At 48.3% G+C, this 24,399-nt stretch overlaps 1 protein-coding gene across 8 annotated transcripts in view; it reads left to right on the top strand.

Moving 5' to 3' along the window:
• UBR4 (ubiquitin protein ligase E3 component n-recognin 4) overlaps positions 1–24,399 on the top strand; it is a 142,047-nt gene that overhangs the window by 9,294 nt on the left and 108,354 nt on the right. For all 8 annotated transcript variants that reach the window (XM_083512628.1, XM_083512629.1, XM_083512632.1 and 5 more), the window contains exons 3-30: positions 241–344; positions 1,574–1,703; positions 2,045–2,181; positions 2,673–2,775; positions 3,240–3,381; positions 3,577–3,701; positions 4,438–4,562; positions 4,734–4,793; positions 5,498–5,688; positions 5,806–5,905; positions 6,000–6,137; positions 6,574–6,688; positions 6,825–7,012; positions 7,717–7,876; positions 8,654–8,742; positions 9,846–10,015; positions 10,386–10,668; positions 11,506–11,638; positions 12,145–12,224; positions 13,224–13,352; positions 14,031–14,213; positions 16,042–16,164; positions 16,929–17,158; positions 18,141–18,265; positions 18,526–18,623; positions 21,929–22,086; positions 22,673–22,882; positions 24,263–24,364. In XM_083512628.1, coding sequence (XP_083368754.1) covers positions 241–344; positions 1,574–1,703; positions 2,045–2,181; positions 2,673–2,775; positions 3,240–3,381; positions 3,577–3,701; positions 4,438–4,562; positions 4,734–4,793; positions 5,498–5,688; positions 5,806–5,905; positions 6,000–6,137; positions 6,574–6,688; positions 6,825–7,012; positions 7,717–7,876; positions 8,654–8,742; positions 9,846–10,015; positions 10,386–10,668; positions 11,506–11,638; positions 12,145–12,224; positions 13,224–13,352; positions 14,031–14,213; positions 16,042–16,164; positions 16,929–17,158; positions 18,141–18,265; positions 18,526–18,623; positions 21,929–22,086; positions 22,673–22,882; positions 24,263–24,364 — 3,931 coding nt within the window. The remainder of the gene's footprint in view (positions 1–240; positions 345–1,573; positions 1,704–2,044; positions 2,182–2,672; positions 2,776–3,239; positions 3,382–3,576; positions 3,702–4,437; positions 4,563–4,733; positions 4,794–5,497; positions 5,689–5,805; positions 5,906–5,999; positions 6,138–6,573; positions 6,689–6,824; positions 7,013–7,716; positions 7,877–8,653; positions 8,743–9,845; positions 10,016–10,385; positions 10,669–11,505; positions 11,639–12,144; positions 12,225–13,223; positions 13,353–14,030; positions 14,214–16,041; positions 16,165–16,928; positions 17,159–18,140; positions 18,266–18,525; positions 18,624–21,928; positions 22,087–22,672; positions 22,883–24,262; positions 24,365–24,399) is intronic.

Here is a 24,399-nt window from a genome sequence, read left to right on the forward strand (position 1 = left end):
TGATGTTCTGCTTGAGCCATCATGCCTTCTCTCCTTGTTCTTACCAACAGATGTCTCTTTTCCTTGATGGCTTGTAATTTATAAGGCAAACAGGGGGCTAGACAGGGAAGGGGAGGTTTGCAAACCAGAAATGAACTTCCAAGGTGGGGAGACAGATCAGCAAATGGTAAATCGGTTTCTGAGGTTTCTTCGTAGGGAACTAACGCCTCTTTGAATGATCTGACATCTTTGGCTTTTTAGTACCTAGAAATCAGCTGCAGTCTGTGGCAGCTGCCTGCAAAGTCCTGATTGAATTTTCCCTGCTGCGACTTGAAAACCCAGATGAGGCTTGTGCCGTTTCGCAGGTGAGAGGCCTTTTTCATAGTGTATGAGAATGTGTGTATGCATGGGTATAGTTTAATAGTAGAGCCCATGCTATGCATCTAGAAGTTTCCACGGCTTGACTTAAACCAGGGGTGCAGAGCTTCTATGCTCCCTTGCCTGCCCTGAATGTTGCTGGACTCGCAGCTCCCATCATCCTCAACCATCAGCCCTAGCCAGTATGGTAAGTAGTCTGGGATGGTGAGAGTTGCAGTCCAAAGCACCTGGAGGGCATCAAGTTGGCAAAGGCTGGTCTAGAGGAACACCTTGTCCACCAACCCCTTTGCATGCTGCATCTCAGCAGCCCAGAAGGAAGGCTCGCCAATATGTGAACTGCGATTTTATTTAACGGGAGTTGCCAGGCATTGAACTGTTGGGGAAGGCTGGGGTAGAGAATATATGGGATTAGATGGTCCTGTTTCCTTACAGGGTAGAAAGTATTGCATATTGCAGCATGCCACAGAGTGCGTGCAGATTAGACCACACAGATGGAATCACTGGAAAGACGCAAAGAGTGCTTTGCAAGGTTTAATAACAACTGCTCAAACGTACATCTTACAGTCATCCCTTCTGCATAGTGTCTGTAAACATCCACTCATTACACACAGAGTAAGGTACATACGGCACATTATATACCGTTCACAATTGCTGGTACATGCAATGTGTTAAAAAAAAGAAAAGAAACACTGTAATCACCTTATTCGGCTAATTTTAATGACTTATCAGCACCTGCTACACAGCTGCAAAAACTAGGTCAGGATCTGCACCCTGGCTTTTAAAGTAGTACACATCCTGTGGAACAATACTGAACCCTAATATTTAAACAAGATATTCAACAGAAAGCTTCAAAAGCCTTGCAAACAGCAGCATGATGACAGTCTTACATTTTTGGCATACAGAAAGATAGCCTTGATGACGTGGTACCGCTAGGTCCATTTCCACTTACCTGTTAAGTTAAACTTGTGTTACGCCGGATGAATGTGTCTGTCACGGTTGCCTACTTTGTATTGCTTTTAAAAGGCATTTTCTGTTGTTTTCTGTGCTGTTTTTATTATATTGTGTACGTCACCTTGAGATATATGTGGGAGATAATTAATAAATAATAGTAATAACCAGGGTACCATAAAAATTCTGCTACCCGTGTTTACTGAAATACCACCAAAGCATGTCCTCACATCTGCCTTCACCTTTGAAGTTGGCTCTTTCTCTTTAGAAACACCTGATCCTGCTGATCAAGGGCCTGTGTACTGGCTGCAGCCGCCTTGACAGAACCGAAATCATCACATTCACAGCGATGATGAAGTCAGCCAAACTACCCCAGACAGTGAAGACCCTCTCTGATGGTGAGAACTGTGGTATGGTGGAGCAGGTTAGAGTGTTGGACAGTGACCTGTGAGGCTCGGGTTCAAATCCCCACTCAGCCACGTTACGCTACATTAAGCTCACTTGGCCATTTCTCATCCTTGCCTGCCTTGCAAGGTTGTTGTGAGGATAAATCAGTTAGGGGCAGAGAGAAGCCTGAATGGCATCTTGAGCTCCTTGGAGGACAGGTGGGATATTAAATGTAATAAATAGGTAAACTTTGTTGTGAGCTCTCTAGTGCTGAACGTGACCAGACGATCACATTCAGCCTTTCTGTTCCTGAAGCAAGGGCTGAATTAATGTGTTTTCCTCTCTTCTGCAGTGGAGGATCAGAAAGAGCTGGCATCTCCAGTCAGCCCCGAACTGCGACAGAAGGAAGTGCAAATGAACTTCCTCAACCAGCTGACGTCTGTCTTTAATCCCAGAGTGGCAACCTCTCCAATCCTGCCACAGACTCAGGTGTGTATGAAAGCCTGGAGGCTCCCTCTGTCCAGTGACAACACTTCAAGTGAAAGGAGCTGGGGACGGGCTGCAGCTTAGTGGTAGGATACCTGCTTTGCTTGCAGAAAGTGCTTGGTTCACTCCCTGGTAGCATCCCTTGGTAGGGCTGGAAAAGACCGCTGGAGGGTCGCTGCCGGTCATTGGAGACAGGACTGAGCCGCTGGTCTGATTCAGTACAAGATAACTTCCTATGTCTTAAGGCTGTGGTTCTCAAACTTTCCTCCTTGCAAGCCGCTTGAAAATTGCTGAAGGTTCTTGGCACACCGTTCTGCCAACTGCAATGTGCTGTGCTAGGTTTTGTCTGATTTTTTATTGTGTTTTCATTGCTTCTTTTATTTCCTGTATTTCCATTGCATAGAATTCAAATCGTAATACACTAAAATACAAAAGCACTATGTAAATGTGGAGCGGCACCATGGCTGGTGCCCATATCTCCTTTTTCTCCTCAGGGGGAAGGTGAAAGTGACGACCAGGCGTCCACGGACCAAGCCTCTGCAGCCAAGACGAAGAGCATATTCATTGCTCAGAACGTGGCCAGCTTGCAAGAACTTGGTAGGGAAAGGAGTTAATGCTTACAACTGCTATCACTTGTTTTCAAGCGAGCAATCTTAAAAGAAAGGAGGAGGGGGGAAAGTAGGAAGTTGGGTTTCCCTAGCTGTGTAACATTTCCATCGGCTGAGGCTGACTATTGTTGAACACCAGTTGCTAGAGGAAAGGGTTATTGCCTTCACACCCTACTAGTATTCCTCCTGAAGCTTTCTGATTGGCCACTGTGGGAAGAAACAGGAGGCAGGACGAGATGGATGGCGGGATGGCTCAGTTGATAGAGCATGAGACTCTTAATCCCAGGTTCATGGGTTTGAGCCCCACTTTGGGTAAAAGATTCCTGTATTGCAGGAGGTGGAACTAGATGAACCTTGTGGTCCCTTCCAACTCTACATTTCTATGAAAAGGAATTGGTCTGATCCGGCAGGGCTCTCTTTTTTTGTCACACTGCTTGCCTTTCTTCTTAACAGGTGGCTCTGAGAAGCTGCTGCGGGTCTGCCTGAACCTCCCTTACTTCCTGCGCTACATAAACCGCTTCCAGGACGCTGTGTCCGCTAATTCCTTTTTCATCATGCCAGCCACTGTAGCTGATGCCACTGCAGTTCGTAACGGGTAAAGAGAGCTCCCCTTTTTATGTTCTCTTCCCCCCCCACCTTCCAGTCTATCACCCAGTCTGGGTTGGACGTTGCCAGATGGCCCTGGCTTACATCTGTTCAGTGCTGGGTTTCAGCACCAGCGGGCCACTGATTTCCCTGCCTTGGTGAATCCCAAGCTACCCTTCCAATGCTGTCAACCTTCTTTCTGCAGGTTCCATTCGCTGGTGATTGACGTGACCATGGCCTTGGATACTCTCTCCCTCCCTGTTCTGGAGCCTCTTACTCCCACAAGGCTTCAGGACGTCACTGTTCTGGCTCTTAGCTGCCTCTATGCAGGTGAGCACTTGCCTGACAGTAACATAATGAAACTGAACTTGGCACATATTGTTATTCTGATCTCAAGAGTGAAAGGATGGACCTTTTCCTCTTCTCAGCTCTCCTTATGCCCCTCCTGTTCCGATTAAGTTTCCCCTTCGTTGAATTTTAGATTGCAGGCTTCTCTGGGCATGGGACTACCCTCGTCTGCTTTGTCACGTTATGTGCACGTCAAATGGCATTGCATCAACCGAATAGTAACAATGGGTTGTACCTAGTTAGTTCTACTCAGAGTAGACCCATTGAGTTGACCAACATGATTAACTTGGGTAGATTAGTTTCATACGGTAAGTATAATAATCCATTTAAATTAGTGGATGTGACTAACTTAATTCCACTGCATCTATGCCAGCCTCATACCCTCCAGGTGTTTTGAACCACAAGTTGCAGCAGGGGCTGATGGGAGTTGTAGTCCAAAGCCTCTGGAGGGCAGCGGGCTGCTAAAGTCTGGTTTGTGCCGAGTCTAGTTTAGTTGAATACAGCCCAGTCACGGTGTCTACCTGGTTTGTGCTTTGGAAACTTGTCTCTCAGTAGGAACTCTGTAGAGAAGCACTGACAGTTAAAAAAAGGTTTCCTCGATTTGCGACGGGGGACACTTCTTCTTGCCCCCCTGCCCAGACTTACTATGGGATGTAGCTTACAGCACTAGGCGAGGCTCTGCCTGACACTGAGATCATCTCTTTCTCTCTCCACCCAGGCGTGAGTGTTGCGACCTGCATGGCCATCCTGCATGTAGGCAGCACCCAGCAGGTCCGAACTGGGTCCACAAGTTCAAAAGAAGAAGACTACGAAAATGATGCCGCCACCATTGTGCAGAAATGTGTAAGTGGGGAGGTTGGATGCTTAGGGGAATCCTTTGTGTGTGTCCAGAAGGGAAGATACGGTGCTGAATTTGCAACCCAAAGGGTGGGGGGTTTTTTTGTATGCATGCATGTATCAATAGCAGCTTTTCATATAAGTCCCGAAATCTCTTGTTTCCATCTATGTCTGCAGCTTGAAATCTACGATATGATTGGGCAGGCCATCAGCAACTCACGCCGTGCAGGTGGGGAGGTAAGGGCGATAACCTCCAAGCAGAACTCCTTTGTCTTGGCAACTTTGCCCCATATGGAAGGGCTGGAATGAAATGTTATTTCTTTTTTTTCTGCAAGGTCTATTTGTAAGCACTTGATTGTAATAAGGCCTCAAAGCAGTTTACCAAAAGTAGTAGTAGTTTGTTTTTTATTAAACTTATTAGTTGCTTTTTGAAAAAATAACTCAGAGCAACTTACAATAAGTAACCTACATCGAAACCAGTGGAAAACACAACGGGGGGGGGGGGGAATCTTAAAACACATTCAGATTTTTAAAAAGCAGGATTAAAACATCCCGCCCCACCCACTGAAAGAAAAGAGTGAAACAAAATAAGTATCATTTAAAAAGTAGTTTAAAACTGTTACTTAAAACTGTAAAAAATAATTAAAATGAATGATAAGCTGAAAACCAGAATAAAGCAACATTCTGCAAGTCTGGGTAGGCTTTGCCCAAACAAAAATGGTTTGGAAGCAGTAGAGTGAACGCACACGCCTAGTGTCAACAGGCAGGGAGTTCCGAAGTGTAGGTGCTGCTACACTAAAATATTGATTTCTTGCAAATGTGGAATGAATATTGTGTGGCAACTGTAACAGTGCTCGTTTTGCAGATCAATGTGGTTGTGGAGCTAAACATGGGTTTGTATGGGTTCTCACTCTTTCCCCCCCTCTTTCTTGGGATGGCAGCACTACCAGAACTTCCAGCTGCTTGGCGCCTGGTGTCTGCTGAACAGCCTGTTTCTCATCTTGAACCTCAGCCCCACAGCCCTGGCTGATAAGGGGAAGGAGAAAGATCCCCTGGCTGCCCTCCGGGTACGGGACATCATTGCTCGTTCCAAAGAGGGAGTGGGATCTCCCAAACTGGGGCCTGGGAAAGGGTAAGTTTGGTATCAGTCAAGAGAGTAACGTCAGGGATTCCCCCCCCCCCACCTTCCTGTATCTTAGATGGAAAAGCTCTTGGATTCTTAAAATGCTTCCTTTTCTCTTCTCCATAGGCACCAGGGTTTTGGTGTCCTGTCTGTTGTCCTTGCCAACCATGCCATTAAGCTGCTCACTTCCCTCTTCCAAGACCTGCAAGTTGAAGCTCTTCACAAGGTGAGAGAGAGAAAGACAACTCGGATCAGGGTTCTGATGGGCTCTGCTTTCCGAACATGACAAAATAACACAGCTTTCACCCTCCGCCCTCCAGGGCTGGGAGACCGATGGCCCCCCGGCTGTGCTGAACATCATGGCCCAGAGCACATCGATTCAGCGAATCCAGCGGTTGATCGACTCCGTGCCCCTCACAAACTTGCTCCTGACTTTGCTGTCGACCTCGTACAGAAAGGTATTGACAGGCCCCTTGGGCTTCCTTCAACCTGGACGTCTAGAAACTCGCTCAATTTTTTTTACATCATTTGTAAAAGTCATCTTTTACAGTGTGGTGTAGTGGTGAAGAGCAGTGGACTCATAATCTGGTGAACCGGGTTCGTGTCTCCGCTCCTCCACATTCAGCTGCTGGGTGACCTTGGGCTAGTCACACTTCTTTGAAGTCTCTCAGCCCCACTCACCTCACAGAGTGTTTGTTGTGGGGGAGGAAGGGAAAGGAGATTGTTAGCCGCTTTGAGACTCCTCCGGGTACTGATAAAGCGGGATAACAAATCCAAACTCCCCCCACCATCTTTGAAGTCTAAGCTTTCAAGAGCTAAGCTTTGCAGAAAGCAGCTGACCTGGTCTGGTCTTTCTCCTCCCTCCCATCCCACCCCACCGACCCAAACTTTCAGGCTTGTGTTCTTCAGCGACAACGAAAGGGCTCCATGAGCAGTGACGTGAGCGCTTCCACAGACTCCAACACTTACTATGAGGACGATTTCAGCAGCACCGAAGACAGCAGCCAGGGTGCGTGCAAAACGGGGGAGGCCTGGGGACTTGCGTTTCATGGTGGCAGCAATAGACGCAGTAGAGGACCCTTAATTGTATGTTACGCTCTTGTCTCTTAAACAATCTGTGTGTTTACTTTGGGTTTTTTTCCTAGATGACGACAGCGAGCCCATCCTCGGGCAGTGGTTTGAGGAGACCATTTCTCCCAGCAAAGAGAAAGTGGCCCCTCCTCCGCCACCCCCGCCCCCGCCCCTGGAGAGCTCCCCTCGAGTGAAGAGCCCCAACAAGCAGGCCGCTGGAGAAAACGGAAACATCTTGGCCAGTCGCAAAGATCCAGAGCTGGTGTGTGGTGGGAACTTCCTAGGGTTGTGTCCAGCTGGTTTTGCTCAGTGTAGACCCATTGAAATCAGTGGCACATAGTTGAACCATGAGACTCATCCCCACAAGAGGCAGTGATGGCCACCACATTGGATAGATTCACGGAGGACCCAAAGATTGTTCTGTTTCTTTGTTTTGAGACAAGTACACACAAACACTCTCACCGGATACTGCAATTTGCAGTATAAAAGGTGCCCTTTACACAATGACTTTCAATAAGGAGTACATGGGGCAGGGAGGTGTGTATGGGGTTGGGGGGACAGTACTGATGACCATATTCAATACCTGTTGGCCTTTGGAAGCAAAAAACCCTGGGCCTTAATTTTTTAACACAAAAAGTGAATTTTTGGGATGTGACGGATCTGTGGGAAAGCACAGCTGATTACCATATTGGCCTGAATATAAGCCTCACTTTCCCCCACAATTCTGACTGTGAAAAGTTAAAGTGTGGCTTATATTCGTGACCATTTGAATACACGACTCTGTATGCAGCCAGGAGCCGTGAGGAATGGAGAGGAGCTTTTATTCCTCCCCCCCCCCCGCCTCTCCAATTTTAAAGGTGTGGCTTATATTCGGGCCAATACGGTATTATCCTCCTGGTTCCATTCCAGTTTCTGTTTGGCTCATGCATCGATCTCTCCTGTCTCCTCTTTTCCTTTGGCTTCTAGTTCTTAAACTTGGCCTCCAATATCTTGAACTTTGTGACTTCCTCCATGCTGGACTCCAGGAACAATTTCATACGCAACTACCTGAGCGTCTCGCTGACAGAGCAGCACATGGCCACGCTGGCCTGCATCATCAAGGAAGTGGACAAGGACGGGATCAAAGGTTGGGGTGCAAGTCCTTTCTCTACCCCCTGCCATTCTAGCCTAGTGTCTTTGCTTGAGACCCTGGAGGGGAAATTTAGCTAGATCTGGGATGGGCAACCTTAGGCCTTCACAGTCTTTCTTTGCATCCTCCTTGAATGGTTTTTTCCTGGCTGGAATGTCAACTTGAGCTCTGATGATGTTTCTGGCTTGCCTGGACGGAAGGTAGAGGGGTGTGTGTGTAAAAACTAGCCATCTCCAGCAAAGTAAAATTTACCTTCATTGCCCCACCCATTTTTGCCTCTGGCCCCGCCCACCACTGGCATGTGCCCCCCCCGAAAGTTACCCAGAGGGGAATGTGGCCCTTGGGTTGAATAAAAGGTTTCCCCACTCCTGAACTCGATGGATCACTGGTCTTGACGTGGTCCAGCCAGCTTCATATTTTCATAGGGCATGTCCCTAGCTGTCTCTGAACCTGGCAGATGTGATTTGATTATTGTAAGGGCAGAATTGTACACAAGCAGGAGACTTGCAGCTGCCCCTGGCAGTGGCAGCCCCACGTCTCCTCTACTGCTGGAGAAAGAGGGACACAGAGGGGGTGGCCATCTTTGGTGGCGTCTTTCGTCACTTAAAAGCTCTGGCTGAAGATCAAAGATGGGCGAGTGTAATTGTAAGCAAAGTGCAGCCTTCTGACACCACCTCAACCAAGAGGTTCCGTTTAGCTATGTCGGGTTTCTGTTTATTTTGTGTGAAGTGGTGGGATCCTGGGCTAACCAGCTGACTCTGCCCTTTGTCATAGGTACCACAGAGGAGGAGGAATTTGCTGCTGCACTGTACCACTTCAACCACTCCTTGGTGACCTCGGACCTACAGTCCCCCACTTTGCAAGTGAGTCTTGCATTGTGTGTCTGGCTAGTAATAAGAAGGATCGAGAGCCAGTGTGGTGTAGTGGTTAAGAGCGGTAGTCACGTAATCTGGGAAACCGGGTTCGCGTCTCCGCTCCTCCACTTGCAGCTGCTGGGTGACCTTGGGCTAGTCACACTTCTGTGAAGTCTCTCAGCCCCACTCACCTCACAGAGTGTTTGTTGTTGGGGAGGAAGGGAAAGGAGAATGTTAGCCGCTTTGAGACTCCTGAAGGGGAGTGAAAGGCGGGATATCAAATCCAAACTCTTCTTCTTCTTCTTCTAGAGGGCTCCCCACCTCTTAGGAAAGCCAGGGCCAGAAGTTTATAAATTAGCATGGGGGAATGGTGGGGTGGTGTTAATGTCTGAAAATTTGATGGCCAAGTTGAATCTGGAACAGAGTTGTGGAGCCATTTGTGGCCTTCAAGGAACCATTGGACTCCAGCTCACAGCCGCTAGCATGGTCCAGTGGTCAAGGACAATGATAGGAGCTCAGTGGTAGTACATCTGCTTTGCATGCAGAAGGTTACAGGTTCAATCCACAGCATCTTACAGATGCCATATAACACTCACTCTGTATTTGTAAGAACTGGATCTTTTAGTGTGGCAGCACCTACGTTTTGGAACTCCCTGCTTCTTGATACTAGGCAGCTGCCTTCACCATACTCTTTTTGGCCCCTGCTAGAAACATTCTTGTTTAGACAAGCCTATCCAGTTGTTTAGAAAGTTGGTGTGAGTTTTTAAATCTGTTTTTAGGTTAATTGCCATTTTGACTTTCTATAGTGTTAAATTGTTGTTAGTTTTTCTTACTGATAGCTTGATTGTGTTACCTTTTTTGTAAACTGCTTTGAGGGTGGTGGTGGTGGTTTGTTTTTAACAATTGAGTGTATAAATTTTAAGAAGTAAATAAAACAACAACTCTGGAGAGCCACTGTTGATCGTATAGACAACACTGAGCTAGATGGTCTGGCGCAATATAAGGGAGCTTCATACGTCCCCCAAATGGCACCTCCATGCTGACAAAGGCAGCAGTTGTTTAGATTTTATTGAAGGACTTCATGCAGGCACTTATTTTTCCCTTCTTGCCAGAGCACTCTCCTGCAGCAGCTGGGCGTGGCCCCTTTCTCCGAAGGCCCCTGGCCCCTTTACATCCACCCGCAGAGCTTGTCTGTCCTCTCTCGGCTCCTCCTCATCTGGCAGCACAAAGCGAGCACCCAAGGAGACCCTGACGTGCCCGAATGCCTGAAGGTTTGGGAGAGGTGAGTAAGGGGGTAAAGGAGAGCTGTGGTCAAGGCCTTGCTGAATGAGAGACAATGGGTCTCATCAACTAGTATCTTCACCGGGATAATCCTCAACTTCCTCCCATGCCGCTGTGTCCCTTATATATGTTAAGATTGGAGTCCTGCTTCTTCAAACGCGTTGGTAGACCTTAAAGCCCCTGCTTGGTAGTTCCACCACCCTCAGACATTCGGGGGTGGCAGTCCGGGGAAGGGCAGCCCCAAAGCGATGGAATCTTCCGAAGTCAGGACCTTCCTTGTATAGCTTTTGTCATATGCCAGAGTTGTACCTGGTGCTGTTGAGCTCCTTGCTTTGCTGTGAGCCCTGCTTCTTCCCTTCCCCCCTTGGCAGGTTTGTGGGCACCCTGAAGCAGAATGCCATGCAGGGGACGCTCCCTGGCGACACCGAAGACCTGAACGTCGAGCACCTCCAGCTGCTCCTGCTGATCTTCCACAGCTTCTCCGAGAAAGGCCGCCGGTCGGTCTTGACTCTCTGCATCCAGACCATCCTGGAGCTGATGGCCAACCTGGATTCGCAGCTGAGCTGCGTCCCTCTTCTCCTGGCCCGCCTCCTCTTGGTCTTCGACTACCTGCTTCACCAATATTCAAAGGTTCCGGTGTACCTGTTCGAACAGGTGAGCACTGTGGATGGGTGTTGCTCTGCTGCTGGGTGCTGCAGTCCTCAGGCCAGGGATTCTTTAACTGCGATTCCTGCATTGTCAAAGGCGGTGATCGCTCAAAGATTAAGGGATATTGCCAGACAGAAGGACATAGCCCGTGTGAAACCTGGGTTGTTTCTGGGGGAGCAGTTGTATCGGGCTGCTCCAGCTCGCTACCTGGCGGAGATCCACTACGTGGAATACCGCAGACTATTTACTGCGGCTAGGCTGAATGTTCTTGACTCGGCGGTTCTGAAGGGAAGATTTGGAGGAGTCCCATATGACCAGAGATTATGCCACTGTGCATTGGGTGAGGTAGAATCCACAGAGCACATTTTACTGAGCTGTCCCACTTACAACGATTTAAGACAGTATCTTATAACTCCATACTTACCCCAGCTCAGTTCCCGACAAAGAGGAAAGCAGACAGCATATCTGCTAAATAAGTCTTCTGGGAAAACAACTTTGTCAGTGGCTAAATTTCTTTTGCTGGCACTCAAGTGTCGGAAACGTATAACTGAATGCCTTGATGTGGGTTATCTGTGAGAGGTCTAGTACTGTGGCCCTACCTTATTTATGTACCCCTATGATGTTATAGTTTATAATTACTGTGTAATGTTTTATTTCTGACTATCGGTCGAATAAAGGAAATTGATTGATTGATTCCTGCATTGTGGCACACGGGTTGGGCTAGATGACCGTTGGGCATCCCTTCCAGCTCTATAGTTCTGTGATTCTGTGATGAGCAGCCAACCAAACTGACGTTGTTCTTTGCTCCCCTCACATCTGTCCTCCCTCTGCTTGCCTTTTTAGGTGCAATACAACTTGCTCACCCCACCCATTGTTTGGGCTGGCGGGTCCCAGGATGGCAGTCGGCGAACCTCTTCTCCCCTCTACCACGGGTTCAAGGAAGTGGAAGAGAACTGGGTCAAGCACTGCTCATCAGGTGGGTCTCTTGGGTAAGCTGGTGGAGGTATGGTTTCCCTCGATGGTTAGTGGCATTCAAACAGTTCCAAGCTTATTTTAGGACTTTCCCAAATGCAGCAAATCTTTTTGTTGTTTTTGTTTTAATTCACCGTGGTGATGGAGCTGATGAGTGTATCTTCTCTTCTCTTCAGCTGAAAAGCCTCCACAAGAGTGGCTTTAAATACAATCAGTTTACAATCTTAAAAAAAACCAACCCACATGGGGAAAGGGGGCAGGAAAGAAAGGAACTTGGGCCGCCATTTTTTAAGCAGTTGTTTTGATAAAGATCAGCTAGCACAGTTCAGGAGGTGCCTGATGGAGCTGAGCTTTGGCAAAGCTGACAGTGAGCCCTGCTTCCCATCTCCTATTGAGGCATTTGAAAGCCTAGCTGTCCTGGTTTCAAAGATCACTTACATCTGTGTTTCTGTGTTCCCTTGGAGGAAACTTAAAATAACCCAGTCCTTTGAATTGTTCTGTTTCTCCCAGACGCAGCCCCCCAACCCAGATTCTACTGCATTCTCTCACCGGAAGCACCAGAGGACGATCTGAACCGCCTTGATAACACGGTACCTATAAGCATCTCCCACCCCTGTAGGGCTTGAATTTTGCTACAATGGGCAAGGCTTCCTTGGTGATGTCCAGCAGTGTTTGGCAGCTGGCTTGGTACCAACTGCGGGCCCCAGTGGATCATTGCACGTACAGTGTGCCAGACCTAAAGCTGTGTTTCCCAAACTTAGAATAACTGCTTTTTCTCTTTTGAGGGTGTGGTCTTAGCCCATGTGCCCCAGTGCCCTCTGTCTGCATGCAGAGGGTTGCAAGGCCAGCTGGCTAGCCCCAGCTGGGTTGTCTCCTTCCAGCTGTCCCGCTGCGAAGACCCATTGGCCTCTGCTCTGACGTAAGTCAGCGACCCAGGCTTCAAAACCAGGGCACACTATGTCAGCAGAGCGAACTGCGCACACAGAATAGGCCTGAGGCTTGTGGAAGCACACTACAATTACAGATTTATTAATCATAAATCAGGACAAAGAAACAAGTCATCTCTCTCTTTGTCTTCTCAGAGAGACAGTCAAAAGCAAAAGCTATACACACAATGGACGTTCCCAGCAAGCTGTGCAGGAACGTAAACAGACATGTGACACACAACAGTTCCATGTCTACTCCTTAAGGTGGAATGGAATATTCCCAACACCCTCTTCCCTATAAAAAAGCATTATTCAGAACAGTGGTTTGCATAATCCACTAAGGAAGAGAATAACACAATAAAATTCAAAAGCTTTACAGTTAATTAACAGTTAATTGCACATTTATTCAAAATCCAGTTAATTCAACAAATAACTTGATCCATCAATACCAGCTTTTCAAAGTCTTTTTATACCTCCTGTCCCTCACTGCCTCCCCCTTGCCTCTCAGCTTTCCCCATTTCCTCCTTTGGGACCCGCTGGCCCTAAAGGAAGGCATTTTTCCTGTGGGGGCAAAATTGTACTTTTAGCAGATCCTCTGAACCAGAGTGGCGAGTGGAGCAAAGCCACAGTGAAACAGTTTGGACTCCTCTGCTTCTCTTTCAGGTGTGCGAGGTCTTGTTTGCGAAGGCCACAAAATACGATGACCTGTACTCGGCCCTCACCTCGCTGCTGGCTGCTGGCTCCCAGTTCGACACCCTCCGAAGAAAGGAGAACAAAAATGTCACCGCACTGGTAAGGGCACCCCTGGCTCCTGAGCCAGGCTTTGATGTGGCTGTTCTTCTGCTGCCCTCGCCAAATAAACTTGAATTTGTTTCACTAGATGAATCTGGCAGAGAGCTCAGCTGCTGATCTGTCCTCTGTTGGCAGTGGTGGTTCATCTTTTGCACTGTGCAGCTTACAGGTGGGGCAGGCGGCAGCAATGTGGGACCTAGTGCAGCAGCGGAATAAGTAAAGGTGGTCTTGAGTAGACAGTAGAGGCCTGTTGAGACTCTGGTCATTGAACTGGCATGATGATGTGAGCCATCCCCACAGAAGGTTCTGGGTTCCCTCATTTGCCCAAGACATGAGATTTGTATGAGAGGGAAGGGTCATATACTATGGCTGCACATGTGTTCTGCTTGCAGAAAGTTTCTGGTTCAATCCCTGGCATTTCCGGAAGGTAGGGTTGGGAGAGACCTCTGCCTGTGAAACTTTGTAGAACTGCTGGCAGTCAGTATAGGCAAGGATGTTCTTTGTTGGACTGATGGGCCAACTCAATAGAAGGATGCTTCCTATGTCCCTCTGCAGGGCTTTCTATATCGATTAGGCTTCCTTGCCTTTGGCTTCCCTTTCAGTTTTAGTCCCTGAGGGTTGGACAGCTGTAACAGAACTGCAGCTGGCTAATTCTGTCTTGCTTCTTCTTTTGCTCAGGAGGCCTGTGCGCTTCAGTACTACTTCTTGATCCTCTGGCGGATCCTGGGGATCTTGCCACCCTCCAAGAACTACATGAACCAGCTGGCGATGAACAGCCCTGAGATGAGCGAGTGTGACATCCTGCACACCTTGCGCTGGTCTTCCCGTCTGCGTATCCCCACCTACGTCAGCTGGATCAAGGTAGCTGCTCCGCTTGGCCTGAGAACCTCAGGTTTTGTAGGTCGTCTAGATGGAATCATCCCCATTTATCCCTGCTTGTCCACATCCAGTGATCCACTGTGTAGCATTGTTTTAATGGTTGTGTTCGCCACGTATTGCATTTTCCTTTCATTGTAAGTCTTTGAGACTTTTTTGGTTTATTGGAGTTGACACATATAAATAAATACAGCTAAACCATGGTTTGGGGATGCGGGTGGCGCTGTGGGTAAAACCACAGTGCCTAGGGCTTGCCGATCGTATGGTCCAGTTCGAATCCCCGCGGTGGGGTGAGCTCCCGTCTTTCGGTTCCAGCTCCTGCCCACCTAGCAGTTCGAAAGCACCCCTAAGTGCAAGTAGATAAATAGGTACCGCTTTATAGCGGGAAGGTAAACGGCGTTTCCGTGTGCTGCACTGGTGCTGGCTCGCCAGAGCAGCTTCGTCACGCTGGCCACGTCACCCGTGTCTCCGGACAACGCTGGGCCCCGGCCTCTTAAGTGAGATGGGCGCACAACCCTAGAGTCGGACACGACTGGCCCGTACAGGCAGGGGTACCTTTACCTTTACCCTAAACCATGGTTTACTGTTACACCAAGGCAGACTTGTACTTCCCTCCTGCAAGTGAGCTATAAGAAGTCCTACTTTAGGATTATGTACAGCTTAGCTGTTATCTCCAAAGTCAAACTGTCATTAATTATAACTATGGTTTGCTGAAACAAGGCAGCTAAATAAACCATGGTTAGAAATAGCCTCCCAGCCGATAGCCTTCCAGAGTGGCTGGGGCAACCCATTCAGATGGGCAGGGAACAAATAAAATGTTGTTGTTTTAACAAACTACAGTGGTGCCTCGCAAGACGAAAAGAATCCGTTCTGTGATTCTCTTCGTCTAGCGGTTTTTTCGTCTTGCGAAGCAAGCCCTTTGAAGGATTAGCGGATTAGCGCTATTAGCGGCTTTTAGCAGCTTATCTGCTGATCGGATCAGCTGATAAGCGGCTTAGCGGCTTAGAAAAAGGGGGGGAGGAAAAAAACCAAGCAGGAACTCGCAAGACATTGTCGTCTTGCGAAGCAAGCCCATAGGAGATTCGTTTTGCGAAGCACCTCCAAATGGAAAACTCTTTCGTCTAGCGAGTTTTCCGTCTTGCGAGCACCACTGTATAGTTAAGATTAGCCACAGCCTGTTGGATTTTGGTTGTTTCCTCAAGCTGCTGTTAAACAACAGCTGTTCAGTTACAAAATAAGAATATCCTCCCTCCCCCAGCAACAGGATGAACACATAAAATAGCCACTGCCCCCATAAATGGAACGGCAAAAAATATATTTCCCTGGTGCTGAAAAGTTGACAATGTTGGCACCAGCCAATCTTACATGTGGGAGAGTGTTCCAGAGATGGAACAATAATAACACAATACAGTGGTACCTCGGGTTACATACGCTTCAGGTTACAGACTCCGCTATCCCAGAAATAGTACCTTGGGTTAAGAACTTTGCTTCAAGATGAGAACAGAAATTGCGTGGCGGCACGGCAGCAGTGGGAGGCCCCATTAGCTAAAGTGGTGCTTCAGGTTAAGAACGGACCTCCGGAACGAATTAAGTACGTAACCAGAGGTACCACTGTAATGCTTAAGCGTTGTGGTCAAACACAGCCACTCTCTGTTCTCATGCGCTGCTGAGACCCCGGAAGCTACCTGTTTGATTCACTATGGCATGCACTTTTCATGAAATTACCTTTCAGCGTAAGAGATGCTTCAGGCCTGTTGCAGTTCTCTTTCTCACGGTGTATTGTCTCTTTTTGTTTTCTCCTCCTTTCGCTTAGGATCACCTTGTTAAGCAGGGCATGAAATCTGAACACGCCACTTCTCTCGTTGAGCTGACCTCGGTCAAGTGCAGCTGTGTGAAGTACGACGTGGAAATAGCAGAGGAGTACTTTGCCAGACAGGTGTGTGTTGAGGTGCATAGAACTAGTGGCGGCAGCTGGGTTTTTGTTACCTGCTCTGATGCAGTGCAGAGGGTAGTGAGAGGACTTAGGTACACAAGAATGTATTGAACATCCTGGATCAGTGCAATTGGCCTGTGTATCCCAACCTCCTGTTCTCATAGTGGCCAACCAGGTGCCTGTGGCAAACTTGCAAACAGGACCCAAGCACAAGAGCGCTTTTGCCCTCTGTGGTTTTCCAGCAGGATCCAGCTGTGGAGGCAGAACATAGCCACCATAGTAGGAGCCACTGATAACCATATCCTCTCTCGTTAATTGGTCCAATCCTCTTTTTTTAAAGCCATCCAAGTTGGCAGCCATCTCTGCCTCCTATGGGAGGGAGTTCTATTGTTTAACTATGCACTGGGTTAACAAGTCCTTTTGCCTGTCCTGAATCTTCCATGGAGGGTAACAATAATAATAGAACGACCTGGCAATATCCAGATGTTTCAGACATCTTTTTGAATCAAACTTGCCCAGCACAGCTGTTGGCACCCGGTTAGCAAAGACCAAGTTAGAATGTGACCCAGATTCCTGATCCTATCTTGCCTGTGAAACTCATTTGGGTGATTTCAGGCAAGTCTCTCTTAACCTACTGTACTATTGCAGGATTCTATTTTGAGAATAAAACAAGTTGGCTCCATGCAAGCCACCCCAAGCCTGCTAGGAGGGAAGGTTTGGGATCCAAAAGTTCTCAGTAAAAATAACCTCTGCCATTCTTTCCAAAGATCTCCTCGTTCAGTGGGATCGACTGCACCACCATCCTTAGGCTGCACGAGATCCCCAGCTTGCAGTCGATTTATACCCTGGACGCCGCCATTTCCAAGGTCCAGGTCTCCCTTGACGAGCACTTCTCCAAGCTGGCCGCTGAGACTGATCCCCACAAGTCGTCTGAGATCACGAAGAACTTGCTCCCGGCTACCTTGCAGCTGATCGACACCTATGCCACCTTCACCAGGTAAGTGGGCTGCATCGTATTCCTGGAAGGGTTGTCTTAGAACAGGGTTTCCCCAACTTGGGTCTCCAGCTGGTTTTGGACTACAGTTCCCATCATCCCTGATCACTGGTCCCACTAGCTAGGGATGATGGGAGTTGTAGTTCAAAAACAGCTGGGGAAAACCTGCCTTAGAACATAAGAAGAGCCCTGCCTAATCGGCCCAAGGGCCCATCTACTCCAGCAACCTGTTCTCACAACAGCTAACCAGATGCCCATTAAGGGAAGCCCTTAAGGAAGTCCTGAATGCAGCAACCCACTCTTCACACCTGTGATTCCCAGCAGCTGGTATTCAGTAGTGTTACTGCCTCCAACAGTGGAGATGGACCATATCATTAGCCTTCATTTCATTTCATTTTTCATTTCACTTTTAATTTGTTTACCGCCTTTCTATATCGATACACGCGAGGCAGTTTACAAACCGTAGACAAAAGCACAATTCGCAACAAAAAGCACATATCCTATGCCACTCTGATCCAGTGCAAATAAGTCATAATAAAAATATGACTTTAAAATAAGCAACTTACATCAAATAAAGTCATGTTCAACGATCAATTTAGAATAAGATATTGCACTATAAAATTAACCCTTGGAATATCAGCAAATAACAGCAAAACAAAAATTCACTTTCAGCTATTACAGGAAATAATTACTGGATGATAATCAACAGCAAAGTCATAATACATAAAAGACAATGTTAAAAGATTGAACTCTTCCATGAATTTATCCAATCCTGTCTTAAAACCATCCAAGCTGGAGGTCATCATTGCCTCTTGTGGGAGGGAGTTCCACAGTTTGACTATGCCTGCTCTGAATTGTCCAGCTTTCAGCTTCTTCAGGTGGCCTGGAGTTCTAGTATTTTGAGAGAGGGAGATCTCTTTTCTCAGAGACCCCCAAAAGTCTGAATCTGGAACTCCCAACCTCCCCTCCCCTGTCCCTGGTTCAGGTCTTACTTACTGCAGAGCCTGTCGGAAGAAGGCGCTTCTGAGAACAAGCCCACAGAAGAGAAGCTACAGGGCTACGCAGCCGTCCTGGCTATCGGCTCCAGCCGATGCAAATCCAACACTTTAGGTAAGCTGTTTTTTGCCCTCTTTCTCTGGTGTGGCTTCACTGCTGTGATTGCATTCCCAGATGATGTTACTGCTCCTCCATACGTAGAGCACATGCGTTCAAAATGCCCTGGATTCAATCTCCAGCATCTCCATTTGGTTGGGGGAGGGGGCGAGCGGGCAGCTGAGCTTGGAGCCTCTCCAACTCTATGAAGTTCCTGGGTGGAGCTTGAGTTTGTGCCCTGAAAGCGTGTCTCTGTTTGCCGGTCTTCTGTGGAGCAGGGCCAGCCCTTGTCCAGAACTTGCCTTCAGCTGTGCAGTCTTTGTGCGAATCATGGAACAACATCCACACCAATGAATTCCCAAACATTGGCTCATGGGTAAGTCCAGTTTTATAAATATTATTATTATTGTTTATTTTCTGGCTGCAGTGGCAAAGGGCTAAGTACCCCCCCCCATTTGCTACCCACGATGGGATGAGCTCCTGTTGCTCGGTCCCTGCTCCTGCCAACCTAGCAGTTCGAAAGCACATCAAAGTGCAAGTAGATAAATAGGTACCGCTCTGGTGGGAAGGTAAACGGCGTTTCCGTGCGCTGCTCTGGTTCACCAGAAGCGGCTTAGTCATGCTGGCCACATGACCCGGAAGCTGTACGCCGGCTCCCTCGGCCAATAAAGCGAGATGAGCGCTGCAACCCCAGAGTCGGCCACGACTGGACCTAATGCTCAGGGGTCCCTTTACCTTTATATTTATATACTGCCTTTTCCTCTAAGGAGCTCCAAGTGGTGTATACAGGTCTCTCCTTCCCCATTTCATCCTCACAACAACCCTGTGAGGTAGGTCGCTGAGAGATGGTGACTGGCCCAAGCTCACCCAGTGAGCTTCATGGCAGAGAGGTGATTTGAACCCTGGTCTCTCAGGTCCCAGTCCAACGATAACAACTCGGTTGTTAGGAAAAGGAAGCAGCTCACACTGGCTGCTTCACCTTCTCACATTTCCCTCTCCTTCCTCCTTGTCCCCATTCAGTGGACCTTTACAGTGGTGAGCTCTCCTCTCTGCCCACTAGATGGCAGGCTCATCCGCTGGTTTAATCTCCTCTTCTGCTTAACACTGTTGGGATACTGCCGGGGAGACGGGGGCATTTGGCAGGCCCTCAGCTGGCTCCCGCCACTGGCCGGCAGCTGGACGATCTCCAGTTCCCGGTGCAGCATCAATCAGCAACACAAGCCTCAGATACGTTTAGAGACTCGGCACGCTCTTATCAGCAGAGTGAATAAATCCTCACAACGGAAGTGGCGGACAGAGACATGTTTGAGCATCATTTACAGCACTTTATTCAGCATAGTTCAGGAACAAAGGAAAAACATGTCTGCTTCCCTTCTTTTCCAAGCAAACAGCAGCAAAGCAAAACCAATATACAAACAGAAGTTCCCAGCAGACTGTGCTGGAAGTAAACAGGCATGTGACACACAACTGTCATGCCTGTTCCCTTTTAAGGTGGAAAGGAACTACCGTATTTTTCGCTCTATAACCCGCACCCGACCATAACATGCATGTAGTTTTTAGAGGAGGAAAATCCGTAGGCATGCCACCCGTAGGCATTCCCTCCATAACACGCACAGACATTTCCCCTTACTTTTTAGGAGGAAAAAAGTGAGTGTTATGGTGCAAAAAATACGGTATATCCTAACAAACACATCTCTCAAGCTAGCTATGAGGTCTCTCTCTTCAAGAAAATCTTTAATAAAAATACATTAAAAAAACATCAACTCAGCAGAGCACTACCACATTTTTTTTTAAAAAAAGCTAGCTATGAGGTCTCTTTCTCTAGGAGGTGAAGGGGGAAAAGGTGCTTAAAACTTAACTTGACCAGCCCCCAAAAGCAGCTGTGGGACAGCTATCCTTAAAGCAAAACCTTGCCTTATAGTGTGATAAGAACCATAAGATGAGCCTGCTGGATCAGGCCAGTGGCCCATTTAGTGAAGCATCCTGTTTCACAGTGGCCAACCAGATGCCTCGATGGGGGAATCCCGCCCCCCAGCAGGATCCACACACAAGGCCACCCTCCCTCCTGCAGTTTCCAGCAACTGGTATTCAGAAGCATCACTTTCTCTAATCACGGAGGCAGATTGTAGCCATTTCGGTGGAAGCCTTTTGTGTCTTCTTCATACAGCTGCAGCTGGTGGCCATAAAAGAAGCAGCTTTCTCACCTGTATTTTCACCCACCCAAATCTGGATTTTGAAACACTCCCTTGGGCTGTTTAGTTTAGGGCTGAAGCCAACTAAGTCCTACTCGGAGTAGACCCATTGAAGTGAATGGACATGCCTGACTTAGGACCGTTCGTTTCAGTGGATCTCCTCTGCATAGCCCAGTGCTGGGTACAACCCCTTAAATTTTATACACCCTGGGAGTCAAGTTTTCCGTGGTATTGTATTTATTTGCTGATTTTTTAAAAAACAATGTTTTCTTGCATTTTTTACTCACTCTTAATTGTGCACTCTAAATAGCCCTGGAATAAACATTAAATGAAGAGGGTACCGTATTTTTCGCTCGATAACACGCACCCGACCATAACACACATGTAGTTTTTAGAGGAGGAAAACAAGAAAAAAAATATTCTAAACGAAACAGTGGATGTATGATTTTTGTGGTTCATGCTGTGGCCACAGACATGTGATCTGACGGTGAGTTTGGGGTAGCCCAATGCAAAAATCCTGAGGATCCATGTTTGTAACCATGTTTTTGCGCCACTGCAGCCCCAGGTAACAGTGGGTGCGTGATTTTTTTGGTACAAACTGTAGCCATGGACATTCTATGTGATCTGATGGTGAATTTGGGGTGACCCAGTGCAAAAATCCTGAGGATCCATGTGGATCTGTGCTTTGTAACCACGTTTTAAGTGGGGAGAGAAGGAAAAGCACTCAAGGGACAAGGAGCACACATGGAGCAGGCTCTGCTTCTCCCCCTCTCCCCCACCCTTAGCGAGCTGAAAAGCAAAGCGGGAGGAGACTGAAAATCTTGCCTGCTATTTCCAGCAAAGCGGGAGGAGAGAGATACAGAGAGCCAGCTTGCTTTAAAGGAGCCAACCAGACAGGAGCCGCTTACACTCGTGTAAGCGGCTCCTCTCCCACTTTGCTCCTTTAAAGCAAGCAGGCTCTGCTTCTCTCCCTCCTCCTCCCCCCCCCCTTAGCGAGCTGAAAATCTTTCCTGCTATTTCCAGCAAAGCAGGAGAAGAGCTGCTGAGTGGGGAGGAGGGAGAGAAGCAGAGCCTGCTTGCTTTAAAGGAGCAAAGTGGGAGAGCCAACCGGACAGGAGCCGCTTACACTCGTGTAAGCGGCTCCTCTCCCCTCTCGCTTTGCTCCTTTAAAGAAGCAGGCACTCTGTCCCTCTCTCCTCCCCATTGAGCGGTTCTTCTCCCGCTGGAAACCACGGAGGAGGGAAGCATTCGCTCCGTAACATGCACAGACATTTCCCCTTACTTTCTAGGAGGAAAAAAACGCGTGTTATGGAGCGAAAACTACGGTAATATAGGAAATGTATTTAAAAAACAAAAGCACATGAGTTGGAGCTAACTCAGTTAGACACTCTGAAATGAATGGGCCTGAGATGAGAGAGGCATGTTAATTAATTTAGTGGGCCTACTGTGAGGAGGGACTAGCATTGGATGCTCTTTTGCTTGCTTCCAGCGCAACGCTTTTGCCAACGACACGATCCCAGCGGAGAGCTACATCAGCGCGGTGCAAGCCGCCCACCTCGGCACCCTCTGCAGCCAGAGCCTTCCCCTTGCGGCCTCCTTGAAGCGGACCCTCCTCTCCTTGGTCAGGCTCACTGGTGACCTCATTGTGTAAGCGGAAATGTGTTTGGTTCACAGACAGCCCCTCTTTCATCTAGACCAATGGGCATCACTTTGGGGTGGGCCATCTGTCTGTCTATCTGAGTACTGAGTGGCAGCAGCTCCCCAGACGGGATATTTCCTAGCCCTACCTGGAGATACCATTGCAGATCCTCTTCTACTGTGAGCTAGGGCTCTTCCCTTAGACCAGCGGTTTTCAACCTGTGGGTCGCCAGATGTTGTTGGACTACAACTCCCATCATCCCTGAGCTCTGGCCTTGCTAGCTAGGGGTGATGGGAATTGTAGTTCAACATCTGGGGACCCACAGGTTGAGAAAGGCTGCGTTAGACGAAGGAACACAGAACGCTGCCTTGTACCAAGTAAGACCATTGGTCCCATCTAGTCAGTATTGCTTGCACAGACTAGGAGCAGCTCCCCTGGGTTTTGGACAGGTGGTGTTCCCAGCCCTAGCTAGAGATCCGACTGGGGATTGAACTGGGGACCTTCTGCATGCAAAGCAGGTGCTCCTTTACTGAGCTACGGGCCCCTTCCTCATCAGCCTTTTGAGTGCCCTCTTTTCCCTCCCTCCACCTCCAGCTGGTCAGATGAACTGAACCCGCCCCAGGTCATCCGCACACTGCTTCCCCTTCTCCTGGAGACCAGCACGGAGAGCGTAGCAGAGATCAGCAGCAACTCCCTCGAGAGGATCCTGGGCCCAGCGGAATCGGACGAGTTCCTGTCACGTGTCTATGAAAAATTGATCATGGGCTGTTACAACATCCTGGCCAATCACTCTGACCCCAACAGGTATGGATTCTTTCACAGCCCTAAATGCCTTGAACAATAAGAAGAGTCTGGATGAGGCCAGTGCCCCATCTAGTCCAGCATCCTGTTCTCACAGTGCTCAACCAGATGGGCCAGTGGGAAGACGAAAAGCAGGATTTGAGCACAAGAGCACACCCTCTCCTGAGGTTTCCAGCAACTATTACTCAGAAGCATTGCTGCCTTCGACTGTGGAAGCAGAGCAGAGCCACCAGGCTAGTAGCCATCAAAAGCCATCTCCTTGGTCTTGTGTGAATTTGATTTGTCCTCTTTTAAAGCCATCTAGGTTGGTGGCAGTTGCTTAAATATATGCCCAGTTCTTTCCCTGGAGGCAATTCAATGTCCTACGTTGCTTGCATCCTTTTCCAAAGCGCTTTTATACAGTTTCAGCAGAGCAAATCTCTTGTACAGATATATCCAAATGTAACATGTGTAGCTGCTTCTGTACAGCTGAACTGCAGAACTGGTCTTAGCTGGGTCTCTTCTGTAGGCTCCTTGTTGTTCTGCTGATTCACTAAAAAGGTGGGGCCCTGTTGCCCCTCTCCCCTCAGAGGGAATGCAGCTCATGAGATCAGAAGGCCTTGAAAGGCCTTGAGCATTTCTAAGCAACTAGCATAGAATTGTAGAGTTGGAAAAGGACCCCACGGGTCATCCAGTCCAACCCCCTGAAATAAAACCTGCTGCGGCTTTAATCTAACATGACTATCACACCCTCCCGTGGGAGCGACTTCCATAGTTTAACTCTGTGCTGTGTGAAGAAGGACTTCTGGGTTTACCACAGGCATTTGATTGATGACTGTGAGAAGATGCTGCTGGACTAGATAGGCTCTTGGCCTAATTACTGTATTTTTCACCCTATAAGACGCACTGCTCTGGAGGTTTCGGGCGGCTATCCCTGAAGCCTGGAGAGTGAGAGGGGTTGCGAAAGCAACGCGAAGCCTCCGGAGCGCAGCGGGCGGCTATCCCTGAAGCCAGGAGAGTCTTGCTCTCCTGGCTTCAGCGAAAGCAACACGAAGCTTGCTGTGCAGCGCTCCTTCAGCGAAGGAGGAGGAGAAATGGAAGGGGCTCCGTTTCTCCTGCCGCTTCGCTGAAGGAGCGCTGCGCAGAGCGGGAGAGAATTTTTTTTTCTTGTTCTCCCCCTCTAAAACTAGGTGCGTCTTATGGTCATGTGCGTCCTATGGAGCGAAAAATACGGTGCTTTTTAACGCTGAACTGCCATGGCTGCAGTGGGTTCCTCCCATTAACACAAGTGGATAACCAATGCTGCCCTCCTCACTGTTAAAAATGTGTCCTGTGCTTGGTAAGACTTAACCTGCCTCTAGATAAAGTTCCCATCTCTGGAAAAACAATTTCCCCTTCCCTTAGTGGCCTTGATGAATCCATCTTGGAAGAATGTCTGCAGCATCTGGAAAAGCAACTGGAAAGCAGCCAGGCCCGGAAAGCGATGGAAGAGTTTTTTTCCGAGAGGTGAGCAAGGCCATCCACCTTCCTGTTACCTCCGC

The sequence above is a fragment of the Podarcis liolepis genome, assembly GCF_965112155.1.
Source record: "Podarcis liolepis genome assembly, chromosome: 7".
NCBI lineage: Eukaryota > Metazoa > Chordata > Lepidosauria > Squamata > Lacertidae > Podarcis > Podarcis liolepis.